Below are 13,008 nucleotides of genomic sequence, written 5' to 3' on the forward strand. Positions count from 1 at the left end.
TATAAACACCGTTCTGTCTCCCAAGACATCCCGATGTTTCTAGCAAGTCGACGAGATTCAACCTTTCGTGAGTGGTATATCTGTCTCGAAAACATTGGCGAACGTAAGCAACTCTTTGAAACATGGCTGAGAGTATGCCCACTGAGGTGTCCGAAGCGCAGCGAGAACCTCGCCGTGATCTTGGTGATCAAATCGTGGATTCCCATGTGGCTCGCATCCTCGATCTAAGCAAGATCCCTAACTTCATGTGCGGATACGATGCGCTATCTATCTATGGTGCACCGTTGCACGAGGCTACGGAACGTGACTGGGTGGTCCCCGATGAGCACATCATCGAGGCAATAAAAGTCTTCACGCAGGCGGGGGTTTCTGCAGTGTCCACATCGAAGCGAACACCAAAGACTCGGCAAGCTCGGGCTATTGGACAATTTCGACGATTTCGAGACCGACCCTTTGGAAGAGCTCGATCCATATCCCTACAGTGTCGATTTCCATACACCGGACTATCACTTCCACTGGAGCTTTGACTCGGCTAACCGGAACCCTCGAGCGATAGGTTATACACCCGCTCGTCCTATTCATCTCTACCGCAGGTCGTGGCTCTTCCCGAAATTTCCCATCCCGCCTATTGGCGCTCCCCCTCGCGATGATCCATACTATCGGCTCACGTCGGACGACCGCATTCGGCTGTCTTCCCACGGCGATGGTGATTTGCCCCGGGGGCGTCAGTCAGATCACGAGGCCTTCCATCCCGTGAAGATCCCTCACTTGGCCCGCTGGGTGGAGGCCCACCAGTTGCGGATTCTTCGCAACTTGCCCGCGGCGAACACAGATGGTGAAATCATGGGCGTGCGTTGGATAAGCGCTCCCAGGCCGCATAAATACATGATGCTGCTGGTGCGGTATCGGATGAATGTGGATATCACGGAGCTGTCGGAGCCTTGGCGCACGTTGACAACCCTGTGGCAGGAGCTTTCGCCAGAGTATGACAAGCCTTCTCCGAACCACCGTTCCGGTATGAAGCCGATGGATAGCGACTACCACAAGTACCTGTACCAGCTATGCATCAACATGAAGAGATGCGGTGAGCTCCCATCCCCGGAGAGAGAACGTATCCACCCAGCAGCCCGTAAGGAGTTTGTGTCATGGTTAGAGATGCTCGACATTGAATATAACTCCCGCTGATCTGGAATAAGTCGGCCATGGTCTGTCTGTCCTTCATGGGCAGATACTCAAGGATGAGGCACCCTCGCCTACGTCAAAGATGCGAGCTCACGTAAGCTCATTAGCTCATTATCTCATTATCATCAAATGCATTCAAAGCTACTAAAGTCTTTAGTTATATTGTAAGTCCCCAGTATTGAGAATGCTCACCTATGCTGCTTATAGTTGTTGATATCATCAATCTATACGTGAGCAGGTCGATTACTTTCTTTTAGTGCTATTAGAGGCAGCCAACTAAGTAGACGCGCTACTCGCTCAGTTTTCACAGGCAAGAGCAGCAGGCGGGTCATGTGACATGTCAGGCCACCTTCCTTCCTCAGCTCCTCTCATGCCGTCCGTCACCTTCGACACATCACTCGCACCAAGTACCACCCTTCTCTTCTGCTACTACGCCAAGGAAAAAGCTTACGGTGGGCTTTGGGGATTATGAACAACGGCAACTGCGCACAGTACAGCATGCGATGAGGGAAAGCGGCCATTCAAACGGGCCTTGTGTGACCATGGTCAAGTCGAGACAGGGGCATCCTTGTACTGGACAGGAAACACTCAGATATTCCGCAACCAAGCTCGATACTTGAAAAAATCGTCGGGGTTCGGCATCCAAGGATTCATCATCGTTGAGATCACTATCCATCCAAAAAACACAATCGTACCATCGGAGCGGTGAGAATCACCCACCTAAAATCCATCGACTGGGGAAGGAACACGATTCGTTCCTCTATGTCGATGCGTTGCTTTCCAACAGAGCTTCAACAGACATTCCTCATCATTGGGGGGATGGTTGGAGGATTTCATGCGCACGCTCTGCTCATTGTCAGTTCTACGAGTCGTCATTAGACCATTCCGTGTCCAGCTTCCCAAAATCGTTGAATACCTAACCATCCTGCCAAACGGGCGGTTTCTTTATCCGTGACACGGAAAAAAGCAAGTTCATCAACTTGCCTGGCTGGCCTGACATGAACTTGTAATGTTGATCACCCTTTGCGTGTGCCGAAATGCCGCGGAGTCCAATAAGGATTGTTCTTTTAGAGTAGGCTCTTTGGGCTTTCACTCTTCCACCATCTTGCCGAAACATGGCAGCAGCGCGCTGCGTTGTCCCCTGGCACCAAAAAGCTACATGAGCAGGATTCTTTGATGTTGGGAAGTTTGCAGACTTCTCCCCTGCACAAACCCAAAGCTTCGTCATCCGGCTCTGGCTTCAAGCTTGAAACACTCTTTGTACCGATTTTCTATAGTTGAGGTTGTACAATGATCTACCTATCTACCTAACATACCAAATCTTGGGGTCAGTGAGACGTCAGCACTCAAGTCAATCGATTTTGCAAACGATCCGGATCCTCATCACACCGCTCTTGTCCGCCTACCTGCTACCGTCGAAGATTTTATCGCATCAAGTTCACCCAGCCATCTTTTCGGTCGATCCTTCCCAGGACTTGCGGCTTCTGAGGGCTCAAGGAGACAGTAAAACTTAATACAGTATAAGATGGGTGCGATTTGTCACAGAGGGTGAAAGAAATGAGACTACTGAAGCGGTGGGGAGAGACTGCAGCTGCTCATCTCAATTTGCCGCCAAAGTGAGACAGGCAGTCCTCTGTTTGCTCCCCGAAGATGAAGCTGATCTTCTCAAGTTTTCTACATACACACCTGAACTATCACATCCATAGAACCCGATATATATCATACACGCCCTATCTGTCCATCTAAAGTCTTGGCCAAGGTGCACGGGGCATGTACAGTACTGTCTGTGCATGCATGTTGCACCCGGTAGTTGGCATTTATGACCTTAACACCCCTTATAGGACTTCTCTCGGGTAATTGGGGTACGGTGGAGAGAGCTGGTAGATCCCACTGCGCCAATGCTGTGGCAGTCCAGCATCCGAAGCAGATCTCGACCCTACAGTCCCGCTCACGTCATGCGGCTTTGGTATGCCTACTTTGGCTCTTGTGCTTCGAACTGAACTTGTTGCCTGTCAGTCTCGGAATTCACTGGATCGTTGATACGGTGGTGGATCCAAGGCTTATAGATTCTCACCAACGGAATAGGTGTGGACTATCGCCGAATCGAAGAGCCGCTGCCCCCGACGCATTTGCAACCATACTCTGTGCTTGACGGTTTATTCTATCGTTTATCAACACGTATGCAGAGAAGAAACTACCCCTGTCCTGCACGGGGCAAGGTCCGCATCCACCCGGAGCCCGCGATCACCTCTCTCCACTTTGTGGAGGTGGTTTTACCTAGAACCTGACTGCAAGGGTCCCCATTCCTTTATCGCACTAACTCGATGATAAGCGATATGCATCTTCCTCTCATTCAAGTATGCGAGATTCTTCTCTCTCCGCCTCATGGCCTTATGCGCTAAACATAACTACCGTTCTTTGTCCTTCCATCGAGCAGGGACGGCGACAGCTCCGTGATGGATAACCTGATGAAGTGGGTTCGTGTTCTCGTGAGAGCTGCTCCGGGGAGGGTTGGTGATTGGCAGTTCGTGCGGATGGGCTGGTGCGAAGGGCAGACGCGTTTTGGGGTCTGGAGGATCTGGTATTGTGGTCTTGCTGGGTGAGAGGATTGGTGATTGTGCTTCTGTTGAAGGGAGGTGTGGATCGAGGGGGAATGGGGTCTTGGGGAGGAAGGGTTGAGTGCTCGGCTCTGCTGGTTGTTTCTGTTAGTTGGCTTTGTGGTCGGGGTTGGATTTAGGATGGTGTTTATCTGGGGGCAGGGTGTTAGTCTGGAGTAGGTTGGGTTGTGTGGTTTTTGTGATTTTATAGAATTCCAAGGTTTAGAGTGATTGATTGAGAATGAAAGTCGATTAGGATGGGAAGAGGACTGGGTGTGTGGGCGGGTTTGGCTTGTGGTGGTGGTTTGAGGTACTCTAGATGGACGCCGCGATTCTAGGGTGGTGGGCTTGATTGATGACCTAGATGGTGTTGGATCTGATGCTTGCTTGGACGTAAGTAGGAGTTGGTTTCATCATAGGTATACGCATTGGAGATGGATACTTGTTCATACTGTTCGGTTGTTGTTGAGTGTTCACAGGAGAGGATTCGGGGGCTGTTGCTACATAGTACCCGGTTGGTGATCCTTCTGGACCCAACGTGCGAAAGCAGTTGGGGAAGGGCTGCAGGAGTTGTGGAAATGGATTACTACCTTCATGACGTGCACGATTACTACTAGCGCTACGAGGCATCAATCACTGGAATATTGATCGGACAAGCATGGACTGAGCAGATGTTGAGATGGGCAACCATGCCAAACAAGTATTGAGAAGATCAACCATAGACTAGACCTTGAGAGCTGCCGGCCGATGAATTAGCCTCGCATGTTCGAACTACAAAACGTCAACAGAACCCAATCTGTTGCCCTGATCTGAGAAGAATCCTTGAGGGCTATGGCGATCCCCGTTAGGAAAGAAGTCCAGATGTACTACGTCGTACCGCATGCCATCCGCCACCGTTCGTTTATGGCTGACAACGATTCAATGTCGTACAAGCCAAACAGAACCGGCTATCTGGGCATGCTCAGAGGCTATACACGTTATACTGCAGGATTCTTAAACAGTGAGCCGGGGAGTCGATGTGCAACCGGAGCATAGATTAATGGCGTACATGAGTGAACCAGAAGGTCACCGGACGCAGACACATTCCTGGAGGTTGATACCTCCCTCCATGCATGGATTGCCCCTAGGATGGTTTTGATTATGCACGGCTCATCTCGTGCTCGGCTGAGTGACGACAGAGCTTGAGTCCTGCGAGACAAAGAACGCCGTTGATGATGTCGACGACATTGCAATATCTGATCCGTAGGATCTGAGCACTCTGGAGACGCAGTAGACTGGATGCTGTGCTCCGACTCCGTCCTCAGCTATGATTGTAAGACGAGAGGGTCTGTGATGCTTCGGAAATGTGTCCGTCCAGTGAGAGCAGAGGTCCTCGACTGTGTCTAAAGAGTTGCCCCAGGCGGTCCAGCTCCAACGCCGACGTCTTAGACACTGTCCTGCTGATGACTTGCATACGCCGTCCTTGCCGGTGAGATCTTGGCCGCTTGGCGCACCCAATCGGAACTGAGAGTGCTCGAGCAGTTGTGCGTCCCCGTTGGCGCTTTCTCCAGAGCACAGTGGGCCAGAAGTACGTTGATTCAGACCACTTTGTTTGTGCAAGGATGAGCTACGTTGCTCTGGGGTCGAGAGAAAAGCTTGACACCACCCGGTTTGCCGGGAGGGGGAAGGGAAGATACAGCAACCCACCTCACTTGGCGATATGCTGTGTTTCCGGGATTCTTTTTCCTTCGACTAGTATTAAAACGCCTTCCCAAAGCTCTCCCCCCTCGACCTGTCTGTTACTATTCACACAAGCTCTTATGGAATGTTCAGTGCAGATAAGGATTGAAGCTTGGGCCCGACGGCACGGAGGTCCGGTCGTGCATGAGTGGAGTTTGCCGCAACAAGTCGGAGATCTTCGAGTCATCATTATCCCTTAACTGGCTCGGAGAGAGAGAGAGAGTTGATCGGGATTATCATCTGCCATTCTGGATTAGTGAGAAGGGATATGTGGTACGTTTCTTTTTCACCCTCTAGGCTGCGTTGCCTGCAGCCTGCATACTTTGTGAGAGTATCCTTCGTCATTGGTTCAAGGATGGTTTTCAGGGAAAGGCGAGCAGGTAGTGCATCGCTCGTAGTAATTCTTTTTTTGTGGTCGCAAGACGAGCCAAATGACCTCTTTTCGAGTATAGACCTTTATCGGAGCTACGTAGAGTTATGTCATGGTGGGGATGGTGAGTATGTCCGTATGTCTGTATGTCCGCATAGTTGTATGTCAAAAAGTATGTCTCTCGTGTTTACTACTAGTCACGGAATACTAAGTAAGAAATGGAGCCACGCACGGTCCCTGATCGCCCCCTCTTTTTAGTGCCCGCTCAAGTGACCCGTCCGACCGCCCCGAGAGGGTCATCTGCCATGATGTGCCATGATGTGCCATCCCAATTCAGCCACGGCGGGATTCCTGGAGTCGATCCATCCTTCATCCTTCATCCATCTTCAACCCTTTACTCTTCAGCCTGCTGTGAAATGTAACGAAAAAACCGTTATTGACTAGACGCCCTCACTCTGGTCCGGGATTTTTTCCGACTGCAGCTCGTTGTCTCGAAGCTAGACTAGGTGCACTACTGCCACTAGCTATCTATCACTCCGACCAGTCACCGACCTTCAATCAGTCTGTTGCGATGAGCTCCTGAAAATATTCTCCACCAGAAGGAAAAAAGGCACGCGAAATAAGGCTTGGGATGAAAGTCACACAAGTCTAAAGATAAACTCAATTAGAGGAACCCAGCATGATGGTCTACAATTGCTCGTTGCATCATCAACATCTTCATCTAGCATGGCTCATTTCTACAATCTCGCCCCGCCTGCAATCCAAGGTCGTGATAAGACCTTGCCATGACGGATCGCCACTCGGTTGAACATGATAACCATTCCCCGATGATCAGGGCCAAGCGCTGGCCAGGTTGCTTGATCATTGCAGGCCCGACGAGATCCCAAGCAGTGACGATACTTGCCCGACTGGGTCATCCGGACTCATACGAATCAGAAGCGAGGAGAAGCGCCTGTCTTGTGATTGGTCCTGAAGGGGAAAGGCGTGAGACTCCAAACAGGGAATCTCTCATGGTCGATGACTGGCTGTAGGAGAATGGTCCTCCGGAGTGGTACTGGTGGTAGCTGTCGTTTTGGAAAAGGCAGGCAAGTTACGTGGTGTTATTAGTAGTAGTAGTAGTAGCAAGAGAATTGTACAATTGACCAGGAGCACAAGAGAGGGAGGGAAAGGGAGAGACGGAGGAAAAATACATAGCTTGGTGTCTCGACCCTGCTATACAGAAACCCACCAGCATTGACACAATGCAGTGTAGCTAAATACTTAGTGAGAAGCGATGATGCGATCGCAACCTTCAAAGTGATCTGCCGTAGATATACCTCCTCAAACCCGCCTCCGATTCTCTAATCAATGTGCCTGAAGACGGTCGCTACTCTCCATTCCGACTAGCCATCCATCCGTGAGCTAGTCGACGGGGGATTTCCTGGCTTATTATCACTTGTTATTGGGATTGTTATCATCACTATTCAAATCGACTGCATGGTTGGCGGAAAACTGGCGCACTTGCAGACACTTGGACAAGGCTTGACTACCGGTACGGAGACTACAGCAACTACTACCTAGTATAGATCCTGTCTCGCTGACTTTGTTAGGCTCGGATCTTACACGCCGGAGCTTGCCAATCGTCCGCGTTCGCAGCACCCTTTGATAACCTTCCTTCCCCCTTCCCCCCTTCCCCCGTCCTCTCTGGGGTTATCGTTATTGCTGTTGATTGTGCCTCTTTGTCCAGTCCCCTTTTTGGGCTGCCTGGTCTGGCGCGAATTGCTCCTAGACGAGCTTCCTTCCTGTTTCGTGAATTGCATGTGCTCCTCCATTCCAGCACCGGTCCAAGCCACACCCGCATCTGCTCCGGCCAACACTTATCTCACCTCGTGTTGACCTGCACCGTGCGCGACACCCTCGCCTTTACTCACATACACTTTCTCACACCTGGTGCAGAGTTAACGCGGACGCGACCGTTCGCATCGTGGCATCTCTCTCTCCCATCCCCTCAACCGCGCATCTTTTCCCCCGCGGCACGGCAAGTGACATCAACCCGCGAGACACTACGCTTCACAGTCTTGGCTGTCTTGTTGACTTTGGTCGCGATTGACCAGCGGCAGATCATCACTAATCATATAGTATCACTTTCGTGGCTCCATTGCGCGTTTCCATTTTCGCGCAGCTGCGAACCTCGAGTGGAAGTCCTTACAACCAGCTTGGAGGTAGATGAACCTGGGATCGAACGTCGCAATTCTCGGCCAAATCCACGCCATCAATGCTAAGTTCAGTGCGCTCTGCCTACCACAAGGAAAGAGAGTTGTGCATTCATCATCTGCGTGGGCTGGAGCACAAAGAAACGCGGCCTCCATCCAATACTCGGTTAGGTTCCGCATCCAGGGCTGACTCCGACTTTCCTTTGTCTTCGGGGGAGGTTTTCGGGCTTCTTTGAAGCACAGTTGGCTCTGACTGGCCGAGGAAAAGTGGTAGCCCGGGGTTATTATCATTCTCATCAATCAGACGTGCAGGGAAGGGGTCCAATCCAGCACAGGGCCTCTGGTTTGTTCTACCTTTCCGATTGAGACTGCTGGCTGTCCGTCTCTGCGCAACCCGATCGGCCACATGCTGTATGCATGTTACTGATGTGATCAAAGCAACAAACAGTTTTTGAAGAAAATGTAAGTTAAGTTTTTCGTTTGTCTGAAGAAGCGCGCCCCGGAGAGTGATTGCATGCTCTTCCCATTGTTCCCCGCAAGCGCAATGACAGCTTGAAGAGGGAGTTCCTCCTCATCTGGCGCCTTGCGACGTAATCTTCATTTCTCTTCAGTTTCCTGACTGGCTTACTCATTGCTTACTTCACCTTGTTTCTTCATTTATTGGGATTTTTTGGATTGGATTTTTTTTTTTTTTTTTTTTCAGAAAAGGAAAGAGAAGCCCGTCCACATTATTTCTGCAACTTATCGTATCATTTGTTGTTAATTATCGTCATTTGGCATTGTTATGTTCATTCTTGGGGATTGATGCGAGTGGCAGCGGGTAGCCAATGCGCGCAAAAGTGGCGCCGCCTTCCCGCCTTTTTCCACTGCACTCTGTGTTCCCCCCTCCCTCCTCTCTTGAGTCTTGAGTCTTGACTCTCCTTTTTTTTTTCCCCATTCCGTCTGAACTAGTCCCAGTTCCCTTCCTCACTCCCTCCCCCTCATCATCATCATCCATCATCCTGTTGTTCCCTCCCCCCCTCGTCTTCTCTCTTTTCCATTTTTTTTTTCTCTTTTCCTTCCTTCCTTTCCAGTCCAGTCTCCAACCCTCCTCCTCCAACCTAACCTTCTTCCCCACTCCACTGACCTCAATTTGTACCAACTACCAAGCGTCCCGGTCAGTTTGCCTTGCACCCACGCACGTCTAAACTTCCTTATCCTTTCTTTGGTCACACATAATCCATTGCCGGCCCCCCTCCTTCTCCCTTCCCTAAGGTCCCTTCCACACACAGACACAGACACAGGCACAGGCATACACACACCACCACCACCCCCCCCCCCCCTCCCCCTTTCCGCCCCCCCTCTTTTCCCCCGTCGTCCCCGTCCCCACTGATCGGTTCCATCAGCGGCACGCTGTGAATCATCCACGGCTGATTTCAGCTGTGTACCGACTCAGGAATCTACTAGTGGTTTGGTACCTCCACCTGAACTAGGAACCGCTGCGTTCTGCAGACCGGGAGAACCTTGAATGGTTGCATTGTTGTTATCTTACTCTTACTTTTCCCCCTGCCAGCTAATAAGCCTCATGTGGCTGTGCAGTGTCTGGCAATAACTTCCAACTTCCTTACTTCTCTCACTCGCCACACCCCCAATCATCCATTTCAGCCACATTACTTGCACGCATTCTTTGCTTGCTCGCTGGCTTGCTTGCAGGGTGATCGTATCTTAAGTCTTTTCTGCATATCAGTTCGTATTGTCTTTTTGAGACTGTTTCATTCTTGCATCTCATTTCATCTCATCTCTCGCTTGTCGTTCACCATCTTATCATCATCTCCTGGTGTTAGTGGTTCCATCTCTCACCGCCTCTCTGCCGCTCTGTCTCTCACCGCCCGAGTTCCATCATCCTGCGTTATTATTCATTCAATCTCCGTCTGGCGATTTGCTCCAGCCTTTCCGCTGATCCGCTTCCAGCAACCACTGCATGCGCGACTCGTGGCCCGTCCGTCCTCCTTTCGTTCGTCATCACTTGCATCCTCGCCCTCTAGTTCTTCCTTGGGTCTCGCAGCAGCAGCACCGCTACTACCACCACCCATCCACCCATCACAGGGAGCCAACCCAGTCCCCGTCCTCCCCTTCCTTCCCCTCCCCCCGGTTTGACACTCCGATCGATACCTGTCGCGTTCGCCTGACGCGACCGCCGCCTTGCGACGGCTCCCTCGACTTTTCGCCTCCTTCCCGTCCTTCCTTGGCCCGCCATGTATAGCACTTCCCACTCTTCCGTCCCCGCTCCGATGAATGGAATCGGAGGAGATCTTGTTGATGGCTCGGGCACGATCAACCCTGCAGCCTTGAACAACGGTATGTGTTTGCTTTCTTGCTTGTCTCATCCTATTACACACCCGTCCACCTGCCTGTCCCGTGCCTTGATGCTCTTTTCAATCAAACCTAGTTTGTCTCTGTTTGCGCATTGCTTCCAAGGTGAAAGTTGAGTTTCGCATCTTATTGGTGTGGTCAACAGAGGTGCTGCCGCTCTGCTGCCGCTGATGGAGGTCATAATGGGTGTCCATTCCTCTTCTATTTGTCCACCGCGACAACCTCCAAACTGACGGCCTTCTCCTAGTCGCCGTTGCCATCCCCCCTTCATCCTTCGGGCCCACGAACCCTAGCATAGCCCCTCGTGGTGTCAAGCGAAGTCGTACCCCAGATCAGCGAGGGAATGCGCGCGCAGCTGGGGATCATGAAGATGGTATGTGTGCGCTGGATTCTCCGGCAATTCACTTTGTCGAGCTTGGATAGAGGATGTACAAATAAAACGTACTTGTCGCGTGCATTTGGTCTTCTTTCGCCGAAGCTTTGTGTTTGAACCATGTTGATTTTCGCGCTTGTTGTCATATCTTGTTTCTTTGCTCGCACCCGACCGTCACTATACTACTTACCTCTACTGGGATCGTGGACTAACGTGCAACCTGGAAACAGCGGACGACCATGGTCGTCGGAAAAGGGGTCGCCCTCCTAAGACGCCACGACCGGCGACAGCATCAAATAGTGACCAGCCAGTCTCGTCCAATACTCATGCCCAAACTCCGCGGATGCAAACCCAGCCTCTCTCAGCTCAAGCATCCGCTAATATATCCCCGCCACAAGCTTCACCGCCCGAGAAAAGCACGCCGACCAAGGCTGCCTTGGTCAAGGCTCTTCCTACTGTACGCGATCACACTACCGACCAGTTGAACGAGGCGGGTGACGAATATGTCCCCAAGGAATTCGACGATGCTGGGGAGAAGAAGGTCGATGATATGGGTTACCTCCAGGGTGGTCGCGAGTACAAATGCCGCACCTTTCGCGTGCCCCTGCGTGGGACCAAGCTGTTTATGCTGGCTACTGAGTGTGCGCGAGTACTGGGTTACCGGGATTCGTATCTGCTTTTCAACAAAAATCGGTCTTTGCATAAGATAATCGCTACCCAGATCGAGAAGGACGACTTGATCCAACAGGATATATTGCCGTACTCTTACCGCTCTCGTCAGATTGCCATTGTAACGGCCAAGTCCATGTTCCGCCAGTTCGGCAGCCGCGTCATTGTTAACGGACGACGGGTACGTGATGACTACTGGGAGGGCAAAGCGCGAAAACAGGGATTCACGGAGGACGATCTCGCAGGCGAAAAACGCCCCGGTGGTAGTACCAAAGCACGCGATGCTGCGGCAGCAGAGGCAGCGGGCGCCGCCAACTTCTTGCCCACCTTGACTCATGGCGATGTCATCTACAGCAACGCGCTGGAGGCTGTGCCGAGCAGCATGACGATCGGCGCACCGCCGTCGGTCTCACTCTCGCAGCAGCTCCCAATGATCCACATGGCGACCACCACTGATGACCCACGTCTGAGGGAGTACAACAGCATGCCTCGACCCCGTCAGGAGATGACCGGCCAGCCCTACCAAGACCGGTCACAGCCAAGTACAGCTGCGGAAATACTAAATCAAGCTTCGCACACCGCTGATTTCAACAAGGTTCTGACCCAACAGCGCAGCTATCGGCAGAAAGGACTGGAAGATTTCTATTCCAAGCAGCGTGAGATCACCGCCTCGGCCGCGCCTTCGCAACCTGGACCACTGGATGCGGCCCCGGCAGCCTCCCAGCCAATGCAGTCGCCCCAGATGCCTTCGACCGGTGTGATTAGTCAAGCTCAGCCACCACAAGCGATGCTTCCCCATCAGCCTCCCATGATATCTAGTCAGCCGGGCTTCCAATCTGCAACTGCCCATCAGCAGCCGCCTGTAGCGCAGTCGCCTGCTCGAGCTGTCCCTGCAGCCCGTCCAGAACTCATGCACCAACGTTCGAATCCTGCCCTACCTACAGGAACGCCACAGCCACCAGGTCCTTACGGGTATCCCTCCCAGCCGCAGCAGATGTGGGGTCAGCCGCCTCCGCAACCTCAGCCATCGCCCATTTCTGCCGCTGGCCCGCAGGGTGTAGCAATGCCGCAGTTCCCATCCCAGATGCACCCTCAGCAGTCTCCGTCGCCACTCGCGCACTCTCTTCCCCAGCAACATGCCTCTCAGTCGCCCCGCAATCAAGCTCGGCCTTCGGCACCTCCGATGCCGCATCCGTTCCCAATGCATCCGCAAACACCTCAGCAGCAACAAATGGCAGCCATGCCTTTCCCTGGAGTCACCGCTGTACAGTATCCAGGTATACCTGCCGCACGGGCCATATATCCTTCCACGCAGGGTCCAGCAGGTCAACAGTACATGGCTGGAGCTCCACAGCAACAGGGCATGGCTATGGGGATGAGTCCCGGTGGAGCGATGTCCGGCTGGCCTCCGGCACCTGGCGGCCCGATGCAACCGGGACATTCGCAGCCTGGTCAATCCGGCACTCCCCTCGGATGGTCTGGATATTGAAATTGATAGAGGCTCTAGCTGGCGTTAGTCCACGATGGGGGCGTTTGCAGGGTCTTTTCTGCAAG

The 13,008-nt window shown here is 52.3% G+C and overlaps 2 protein-coding genes across 2 annotated transcripts; both read left to right on the forward strand.

Annotated features, from left to right (window-relative positions):
• Nucleotides 1-122: 122 nt before the first annotated feature.
• On the forward strand, nt 123-1,978 carry BO82DRAFT_408444 (uncharacterized protein; the record flags this gene model as incomplete). The annotated part of the gene is made up of 6 exons (XM_025639690.1): nt 123-365; nt 412-1,129; nt 1,197-1,276; nt 1,340-1,346; nt 1,390-1,412; nt 1,493-1,978. The coding sequence occupies 6 exons, from the start codon at nt 123-125 to the stop codon at nt 1,652-1,654; spliced, it is 1,233 nt and encodes a 410-aa protein (XP_025497459.1). The 3' UTR covers nt 1,655-1,978.
• Nucleotides 1,979-10,294: 8,316 nt separating this feature from the next.
• Nucleotides 10,295-12,943, forward strand: BO82DRAFT_271836 (putative nuclear localization protein; the record flags this gene model as incomplete). Its single annotated transcript, XM_025631003.1, has 3 exons — nt 10,295-10,397; nt 10,660-10,791; nt 11,016-12,943. 3 exons carry the CDS (start codon nt 10,295-10,297, stop codon nt 12,941-12,943), a joined length of 2,163 nt encoding a protein of 720 aa, XP_025497460.1.
• Between the last annotated feature and the right edge of the window lie 65 nt (nt 12,944-13,008).

This window comes from Aspergillus uvarum (assembly GCF_003184745.1).
Source record: "Aspergillus uvarum CBS 121591 unplaced genomic scaffold BO82scaffold_1, whole genome shotgun sequence".
Lineage (NCBI taxonomy): Eukaryota > Fungi > Ascomycota > Eurotiomycetes > Eurotiales > Aspergillaceae > Aspergillus > Aspergillus uvarum.